This window comes from Physeter macrocephalus, chromosome 8 (genome assembly GCF_002837175.3).
Source record: "Physeter macrocephalus isolate SW-GA chromosome 8, ASM283717v5, whole genome shotgun sequence".
In the NCBI taxonomy this organism is placed as follows: Eukaryota; Metazoa; Chordata; class Mammalia; order Artiodactyla; family Physeteridae; genus Physeter; species Physeter macrocephalus.
Window position 1 is genome coordinate 14,111,213 of NC_041221.1, and position 9,836 is coordinate 14,121,048.

A 9,836-nucleotide genomic window follows, 5' to 3' on the forward strand; every position below is an offset into this window, starting at 1 on the left:
TCCCGGGACTTACCCAGCCTGCTTCCCGAGGGGGAAATCCCATCTATGAAAAGTTCCCGCAGCTGCTGAACAACCACACAGACAGGGGCAGGGTCGTGCTCTGTTCTTCACACACGCATTTGTCTTAGTGGGTTCTGGGGACGCATCTCTGTGACTTTAGTGCCTGTGACGTGGGGAAAAGCGATTTCCACGGCAAATGAGCCTGGGGAAAACTGGGACGGAAAGCTGTAAGCAGCCTTCTTTGTTGCCAAAGGCTCAGAGGCTTCCACTCCTGGGCTCTGTGTCCCCAGGGAGGGACGTGGAGTTCCTCTACCGTGGCTGAGTCCCTCAGAGCCGTGTGGCTGGGACGCGTTTGCAGAAATGCTGCTTCATGTAAACGAAACCCGGCACGTAGCTCACAGGACGTCCCTGCCATGCAGGGCTTAAGAGGCACATTCTACAGATGTGGAAATAATTCAGAGCATTTATGTGACTTGTCCAGAGTCACACGGGAACCAGTCTAGAGAAGGAAATTCTGAGCTTTCTCTGCGTTCAGGCACATATTTTTGTAGCTTTAAAAATGAATAAATTGTCACTAAAGACCCTTGTTGATCATCAAGAGTCTGACTAGTATTACTGGGCCAAATGCAATAGAAGGGAAACTTTTTCAGAAGGGTTCCAGGTAACATAATTTTGATTTTTCAAATCTGGTTGTTAAAAAACAATACATGAGGGGCTTCCCTGGTGGCGCAGCGGTTGCGCGTCCGCCTGCCGATGCAGGGGAACCGGGTTCACGCCCCGGTCTGGGAGGATCCCACATGCCGCGGAGCGGCTGGGCCCGTGAGCCATGGCCGCTGAGCCTGCGCGTCCGGAGCCTGTGCTCCGCAACGGGAGAGGCCACAACGGAGGGAGGCCCGCGTACCACAAAAAAAAAAAAAAACAATACATGATTTTATTTTTATCAACCAGTTAAAGGTCATCAAGAGACTTGGGGGTCAGAGGTCATTGGTCACGTGGCGAGGTCAGCAGGAGTCACAGGGACGCTGCCTGGCTTGGTGGCCCTGCCCGAGGGGCCACCGGCCCATCCTGTGGGAAGTCACCTGTCCTTCTGACCTGCCCTGCCCCACCCAGGGCCACCGTGACCCCGAAGTTCTCATCAATTGAGAAAGAAAAGAGAAAAGCTCAATTTGTTCAATTTAAATTCCTGTCCCTTCTCCGAAGACCAGGCCTTCCCTCTCTGGGGGGACTAGGCCCTTCCTCTCATCAAATGGTGCCCGTATCTGTACCGTGTGTGAGCGTCTCACAGCTCCTGGGGGCCCGCGGGGTCAGAGTCTCTTCCCTACCCTGTGGGTCCGGCCGGACCTGGGGGGCAGGGGCCCTGGGGCAGGGGTGAGGGAGGCCCCCCAGGGATCCCTGGTGCTCTGAGGGGGCAGGTGTAAGTGGGGGGGGTCACAGAGTTCCTTCACGTGACCCCAGAAAAAGAGACCCTATGACTAGGATGTAAAACACCTGCGTGTGGACAGACAGACAGAGAGACAGACAGAGCAAGAATCTTTGGAGTCACAGCGGCTGTTTTCTGGGAAGAACCTTCAACATATTCCTTCTCTGCCTACACCCCCCTTCCTGTCTCTGTCTCTCCCTCCCTCTCCCTCCCCCTCCCCCCAAGCCCTAACCCCAGGGTCTGTGTCCCCCACAAGCCCCTTCTGTGTCAGACCGGCCTCTGCCCACACCTCGGAGCTGGGGCTTCCCGGGGAGAGCTTGGGGTTCACAACCATAACGCTGCCTCTGAAACGAGGAAAGGGTGCCCTTTGGGGGCCTGGGAGTCCTCTCCCCCTCCCCTCTCCCCGGTCTGTCCTTGCACACTCCACGGAGGGGTTTTAAAAAAGCATAACCACACTTAGTAACTGCCCGGCCGGGAGCGGCGTTGCACGTGGGGACCGCGGTTTGGGGAGGCCAGAGCCCAGTGGCCGGTCGCCAAGGAAACGAACCACCCGCCTCGCGGCCACGCCTCTCCCCGGGACGCTCGCGTCTCCTCATTAGCTGTTCCCCTGAAGGACTGCCTTCCCTCCGGAGGGAAATTCCTGAAACCCAACGGCTGACAAGCCCCCACGCCCTCGGGAGGGCTGGGCACCGATAAAAGCGCTGGGCGGCCGCGCGGGGACCACGGCCAGCTCGGGGCGGCCCAGCGGCTCTGCTCCCTCCCCCGGCGGGCGGCCGGCGCTCGGTCCTCGGCCCGCGGGTCTGCACCCAGGGGACCCCGGCCGGGAGTTTTCGGGTTTGCTCTCAGCTCTCCCGATGCGCCGTCTTTCCTTTGGGAAATACGCGCTTTGCCAATGACTAATCGCGGCGCCCCCCCGCCCCCGAGCTGTTATCAGCTGTCACCTGCAGGCCGGGACCGCAGCCCAGGTGTAAATGAGACCGAGTGAGGCTGCAGCCCGGCCTGCCAGCACCACCCGAGTCCCGTCCCCGCCGGGCGCCGCTGTCCCCGCGCAGGCCCCGGGGATGTGGCCAGCACAGTGACCGCCGCCGGGCCGAGGCCGCCCTGAGAGGGCCGAGCCAGGTGCGCCGGCAGCAGGTGCCTCCGGGTGCGGGCGTGTGTGGAGCCCCTGGATGGAGCTTGGGAGCCGGGCCCCTCATGTCTGTCCTGCTGACTCTGTGTGTCGTGCTCCTGCCCCTGGCGACCCTGGGCCGAGGCGCCGGGCGATGGGAGCCCTGCTCGGGTAAGTGGGGGGCACGCGCGGGGCACGCGCGGGGGCCGGGAGGGGCGCCACTGTCTCAGGCCGAGTCCAGGCCACGGTGCTGAGGGGCCGTGGAAGCAGCGACAGCCGGACCAGGAGGAGGGACAGAAGGTTACAGGGGCAGCAGGGCGCTCACGAGAGGGACGCCAACAGGGTGGGGACCCCTTTCAGAGGGTTACCCTCCCCCATCCCAGGCCCCGCACAGTGCTTACCTGCTGGGCCTCCAGGAAGGCCTTACACCTGCCGGAGGAATGAGGCCCAGCGGCTGGCGGGTCACTCGCCCGCCGTGGACAGAGAACCCAGGGCTGCACTTGGCGCGGTGCAGGCCCGCCGCTGGGGCCGGGCAGTCCTGTCCCGCGAGAAGAGGGGCACGTGGGGCCGGCCCCAGGCACGCGGACCCCCCTCCGGCGGAGAGCGGAGTCGGAGGGGAGATCCCTCCTCCTTAGAAAGGCCGAGTTGACCTGCCAGTGACCACGACACCGTGCCTTTCTGCAGTTTCTACCAAGAGACTTCATTTATCCGACCTAATGCTGACAGACACAGTAAAGGGGAAATGAGACCCGGAAGCTAGAAGCTGAGCTTCGGGATGGGAGTGAGAGACGGGCGTGCGGGCCTCGCCGGGGGTGGTGGCGCTGAGACGGTTTGTGCGTGGCCCCCGGTTTATCTGCAAATCTCTCATCTGGGCTCCGGGAATCCTCCCAAGTCCCCGCGTGTTATGGCTCTTTGCTCTGATGGCACTTGGCTCCCAGTGGTGTGACCAGGAGATGGCCCATGATGACCCAAGTTTGGAACGCTGACCTGTGTTCACACCTGGAGGGGGGGCCCATAAAACTCCCCAGCCCGCCAGGGAACAGCCAGACCGTGCGGGTGGAGGGGAGCAGCCCCCGGGTGCGTGCCAGGGCCCCCAAGGCCCCCGCGCCTGCTGCAGTCACAGCCCTGGGGTGCGTGGCGTGCAAGCCCCACAGAAGCCAAGCCCACCTGTCGCCCTGAAACACCGCCGCCCTCCCCCCCGCCCGGCTTTGAGCGTGGAGGACAGACCCGCACACGGGGTCTGGGGCGCAGCACCCGAGCCGCGTCGCCCTGAGCACTCAGTGTCTCCCAGGTGGGGTGAGTCACAGACGTGTTGCCTTCAGCACTGGGAACAGAATCAACTGGCATAGTAACAATAAAGGTTATTTATAAAGCCCGCCCCCTCTCCCCTGAAGGTATGCTGCAAATAGTTAAAAGACGACCCAGTTATAAATACCGGCAACCAGGGGGAAAAGATAAAAGTCACGTAAATAATGTTGAACTAAATTTGGAACGCCCCCAAGACACTTGCTAACGGCTACTCAGGACTCAAATAGTTAAAGAGGTCACTTTGGTGGCATTTGGTTTCGAAAAGCACAGGAGGTTACACTGTGGGGTTTGTGCGGTTTGGATTTCACTCTCCCTTAGCCCTCGCTCCTGGGTCTGTGGTGCTGCGTGTGAGGTGCCTGGACCTCGGCTATGACGACCTCGGGCTTTGAAGCCCTGTCCCCCTTCCCCGAGCCCGTCCGAGTCTTTGACCACGAGACAGCAGCCCCTTACAGGAGGTGGTGTGGACAGTTTTGCCGATGAGGAAGTTGAGGTTGCATCTCTGCCCGGGGTCTGCTGCACGCCCTCTGATAAGGGCTGGGGCCTGGGGCTGGCGCTTCTGCACGGGGGCACCCGAGGACGGGTCAAGTCTCAGAGAGCCTCAGCCGACCCTGGCGGGCTGTCCGCACGAAGAGGCTGCGGAGGGCAGGCGGGAGGCGCAGGCTGGGAAACCAGCTGCAGCTGCTGGACCAGCCTCAGGGCGGGAGGGCGAGGAGGTCTGGAGCAGAGAGGCGAGGGCAGGCGGGAGGCGCAGGCTGGGAAACCAGCTGCAGCTGCTGGACCAGCCTCAGGGCGGGAGGGCGAGGAGGTCTGGAGCAGAGAGGCGGGGGCTCCGGGCGCGCAGCGCAGCGGGTGTGTGGGGCGGGCTCCCCTGGGATGACTCTGGCAGGCAGGATCCTGGGGCCTCCCTGACCCCAGAGCCAGCCTGGGTCTTCTGATGGCCGGACCCCTCCGCTGCTCCAGCAAGCCGGGCCAGCTGCCCTGGGACAGAGGCTGAACCAGGAGTGGAAGACCTTCAGCTCCCACACAAAGTCCACGCTCTGGGGGGCGTGATGTGCGTGGTGCCAGGAAAGCGGCTGGGGGTGTCCTGCCGGGGACAGCTTGGTGGCCTGAATTCTAGACCTGGGCTCTTGGTCAGGGAGTGACCAGCCGCTGAGGCCAAAGAGCCTGCCGTCCGCCCCCGACTCAGCCTGTCCCGACCCAGCATTGTCTCCACGTGCGCGGGAGGCCAAGGCAGAGGGGTTCTGGGGAAGCCGTAGCGGGGGCAGCTGGACCCCAAGGCTGGGTCACTGGCGGGGCACAGGGGGTGGGCGCTCGGAGCGGGGTGACCTGCCGTGGGGTGTCAGAACAGTGTCCTCTGCCACCCCGGGAAAGCCAGAGGCGGCTCCTCACCCGGGGCTCAGGGCCGCGCTGAGGTGTGGGAACCTGGCGAACATAGCACCCTCAGCACCCCCTTCCCTCCTTCACTTGCTCGACGCCCCTGCAAGGAAGGCACCGCGCCCGCACTGTCACACTGCAGCCCGGCCCGTGCGTGGACAAGGCTCTCGGCAGGCGTGGGGGACCCCGGGGCGGGCGGGTGGTCAGACCTGGGGTCTGGGGTGGGGTGCATCCCTGGAGCTGGAGGAAGTGCCCAGGAAATGAGGGGCACAGATTTGCATTACAAAAGCTAGTTGGGGTGTGAAGGCTGCAGGCGGGTGGCCCAATGAGCGGCAGGGGGCTGGCGAGGGCGGGAGGAAGCCCTTCTCCTCCCTTGCTGGCGGCTCCCAGGAATTCTTCAACCCTGTCCTTTGGGCGCCGTTAATGGAAACGCTGCAGGAAGGGCAGTGCTGCCCGGGGCGTTGGGGAATCCCGGCCACCTGGCGAGGCCCACACGCCCGTTCCTGGGAGTCCTGGGTGGGCACGACGCCCCCTTCTGGGCTCACGCTTCGGTCAGCAGGGCCGTGAGCAAAGCCGAGGAGCAGTTTGCAGTTAGGAAGCTGCTGCTAGATTCCCAGTCAGCTGTCCTTTGTCCACGTGGGTGTGGCTTCCCACCCCGCCCTCGGGTGCTGGGGGCCCCTGAGGCTGCGTCCGAGCCGCCCAGCCCCAGGCCGGAGCCCCGTTCAACACCAGCTTCATCTGAGCTCCACACCCCAGGTGGCCCCTGGAGCCGGGCACGGGACCACTCTGCGTGGGCCACAGGAAGGAGAGGCCGCCAAGTGGTGGGTCGTGTGGGGACCGAGGCTGAAAGGCCCACCTGGCCTGCTGGACAGTTTTGCAGGGCTGGGGCGTGGCTGGCAACTGGAGACACACTGTCAGCCTGACGCCCATTTCCTTTCAAAGAATTCTCAACCGTTAAACCAGGGCGTTGTTTGTCTGCACAGAGATTAGGAAACCAAGAATATTCATTTTTATAATGCAACCTCATACACTACATGGGAGTTCTTTGGTTTTGATTTTTAAGAGTAAATCATAGATTTCCAGGAAGTCTTTTTCCAGGATAAAATCTAGGAAGCCACCAACGCATGCTTCGGGGTCTGGGCTCTGTTTCCAGCCGGAACCCCCCCATCTCTCCCTCCCCCGCTACCCCGCAATCCCCCTCCCCCCCGGGTGGATTCTGAGCTCCGGGCTTGGAGGAGACCTCTGTGTCTGTGTGGGGTAGGGATGGGAGGGCACCCACTTGTCTCCCCATCCTGAGAGTCTGGGGAGCGACGGGGACGTGGTCCCTGGCTGTCACCCTCGGCGTCCCAACCACACACCTCTGCCTTTAGGAGGGTCCGGGCCGGGGGCTGGGGGCTCCCCGAGCCTCCTGGAGACGCCTCTTCACCCAGCAGCCATGCCCACGCTAACGCCCCCACGTGACCCCACCCCCAGCCCCGCGCAGAAAGCCTGAAAGCCGGTTCCTTCCCGCGGGTAGCGGTCCTCGGAGGGGCTGGGGCTCCGGGGTGGGGAGCCCTGTGTTAGTGGCTCACGTCGGGCATGGCGCTTTGGGGACTTTGTGGGCGTCTCCGGCGAATCCACTCTAGTGAGCACCTCTGGCACTGCCAGGGGGTACCTGCCCGCCGCTGGGAGGTGCGAGAGGAAAAGGAGGATGCCCACCCCGCCTCCACGGTGACCCCACGGTCGGTTTGCAGCCCGGCGAGCCCCCCCTCCGCCCCCGCTCGGGCTTCGGGTGACGGAAGGGGGAAGGGAGGTGACCCCGAAGGCGGGAGCTGCCCACCTCTGGGCGGGGCGGTGTTGGGGTCACTGCACGCACGGGCCTCGCTGTCGCCCCTGCCGGCCTGGCGGGAGCGCGGGGCGCGCGTGGATATGTGAGTGTGCGCGGGGGCGTGAACACGTGTGAGTAGTAGTGTGAGTGCGTGTGCGCGCCCGCTCGCCGCTGGGAAGAAGCCGGAGGACATCCACCCAGGTGGTGAAATTCGGTTGTCTTTCTGGCCCCGCGCGTTTCCGCGGTGGCTGCAGCGGCCGCGGCAGCGCGGGTAACCGAGGGAGCCGGGAAACTTCCGGGCCGCGGGCGCGGCGGCTCGGCAGCTCCACGTGGCGCAGGCGGGCGGTCCGGTGGCCCCGGGCTGGGGCTCTCGGGGTCAGCGGGGTCCGGGCTCGGTTGCCGCCGCATGGGGACGGAGCTCGGGTGGGCGCTCCGGGGACCCCTGCGCTGGGGAACGGCCCTCCCCGGCATGCCTCGCGCCGCGTGTCGCGCGTCTGGGGGGGTCGAGCGCTGAGCCTGGGGCGCCCCAGGGAAGGGTCACCAGTCGTTGGTGACTGGCCGCCGCCGCCGTCCGCGTGCGCTCTGTCCCCGACGCAGCTGGCTCCATCCAGGGTCGGGGGCTGGAATTCAGTGGCCGTGAACTTGGGCAGGACGCGCTGCACCTTCGTCTTCATAACTAACCCAGACGCAGCAGCTCCCAGTGAGGGATGCGCCTGCTTTTGGCCACACCTGGGACTGTCACCAGCTGAGCCACCGGCGTCCTCCAGCCCCGCGCAAATATGCACAAACGTTCTGTCCCCCATCCGCCTGAGGCCCGCCGCTCCCCTTGTTAATGCCTTAATAAAAAAGCCCACCTCTCACTACATCATTAAAATTGTTTTTTTTTTTTTGTTTTTTTGGTTTCTGGTAATTGGTAATGATAATGGTCTCCCCGTGAAATCTGGAGCATTATATTTTATGCAGGTAAATTCGTGTTTCTGAGAAGGGGCCTGTGGGTTACACTAGCTGGCAGAGGAGTCAAGGCGTACAGGAAGCTGGGGCCCCACAGTTCACTGGTCTCTGGGATGGGGGAGCTCGTGGGGTTGGCCAGAGGGAAGCTGCTAAAGGCATAGACGAGGCCCTGGTGGGCAGAGCCCCAGTGAATTTTCTGGCCCCTGTAATAGCTGGGGGAATTGATTTCTCACACCTTCTCCTCCATACGAGGGTCCCAGGAGGCAGGGGCAGGGTCCCCTAGAGAGCGGTGGGGAGGGCCGGGGCCCCAGGGGAGGCTGGGTTCAGGACTCCCACCCCTCTCCGCAGCCCCAGAATGTAGGAGGAGGGCCGTAGGGCGCTATTCTGTCTGTACCCATTTCCACCACCCAGTTCTAGGTGCAGGAGGGCCCTACTTGCACTGACAGATTCCCCAAGGACCCCCTTTTGGGGGATAGTGGCACTGGAAAAGCCAGCCAGGGAGTCTGGACCCGGTTCTCCAGGGGAGACCACTGGAGGGTCAGGTGATCTCTCAGACCTGCTCTAAGGGGGCATCCACTGTTGACCCCCCTCCTTTTGGGGAACGTCTTGCTGGATTTCATGGCCTCCTGGGAGGGAGGGAGGTGTCACGTCGATAGCAGGGTAGGGCTAAGAGCTAGAGGTGGCACTGGGGGGAGGGGGGAGGTGGAGGGAACGCTGGTTAGGAATGAGGGCTGGCCATGGGAAGATTGGGGCTCTGGGAAACATGGGGGCCCCATCCAGACTGGCCCCAAGGGTCACCCTCAGGCAGCAAGCCTAGGCCTCAGGCCCCAGAGTGTGGGCCCTGGAAGTCACCTACCTGCTGGCCTCTTCCCCTTGACCTCTGCCCTACCCCGCCAGGAGCCGGGGCTGGGGAGGGGGCGTTGTCACTAGTCTGTGTGGCACAGACAAGGCAGATTGGGACATTTGAAGATTGGCTAAAGCGCACAGTTCGAGGGGAGGTGCAGGGACAGGCGCAGCTGGTGGTCAGCAGGAGTGCTCGACTTCAGCTGTGTCCCAGGAGGCCGGAGGCCAGCGGGGCCCTGCCTCTGAGTGTCCTCAGGCTGACCAGGGAGAGCCAGGCGGGGGCACGGGGGCCCTCTCGCCAAGGGGCCCGCTGGCCAGCTGGCTTTGGCCACCACAATCTCGGACACACAGCGCAGCCACCCAGAGCTGCCCAGAGAGAGATACAGACGCAGGAGTCGAGGGCGGTGGGGACGACTGGGTGGGCCTCAGAGCTCAACACCCTTGGAGACGCTCCCAGGGCGCGGCTTGGCTCCAAGGCTGCTGAGGCCGGAGTTACTTATGTCAGCCCGGAGGGAGGGCCGCCGGAAGCGATGAAACATACGAGCAGCTGGGAAGGAGGACCATCTGAGGGGAGGATGGCGAGTTTATTCACTCAGCTCAAGGCCCCCGTGAGGGGAGGGGAGGGCACACGGCCGCAGGAGGGGCAGAGACGGAGCAGAGTAAGAGGCGCCAGAAGACTGGGGGGAGAGCGGCGTCCATAGCTTTCAGGAGAAACCTGAGGACCCGCAGCAATAGGGGAGCGCTGTCTCAGGCTCACCTGGGCCCGATCTGGAGGCTCCAGATGGGCTAAGCCCCGCTTGTTGGCGTCCTAGGTCAGCTCACATTCATGTAGAGGCGTAGACCACAGCTCGTGCTGGGTTAAATCCGACCGGTGGCCGGTGGCTGGCAATGGCAGAGGTGGGGGTGGCCCATAGCACCTGGCTGGCCCTGGGGGGACGTGCCGGTCAGCTGCAGGACGTGCCCGAGGCGGGGACGCAGCAGGCCGGGCGGCAGAGGAGGGATGCGGAGGAGGAGGGTCTGCGGCA

The 9,836-nt window shown here is 63.7% G+C and overlaps 1 protein-coding gene across 1 annotated transcript in view; it reads left to right on the forward strand.

The window, feature by feature from the left end:
- The first annotated feature begins 2,375 nt into the window (after positions 1 to 2,375).
- Positions 2,376 to 9,836, forward strand: part of TSPEAR (thrombospondin type laminin G domain and EAR repeats) — an 85,025-nt gene continuing 77,564 nt past the window's right edge. The window contains exon 1 of the mRNA XM_024119999.3: positions 2,376 to 2,699. Coding sequence (XP_023975767.1) covers positions 2,615 to 2,699 — 85 coding nt within the window. The 5' untranslated portion in view covers positions 2,376 to 2,614. The remainder of the gene's footprint in view (positions 2,700 to 9,836) is intronic.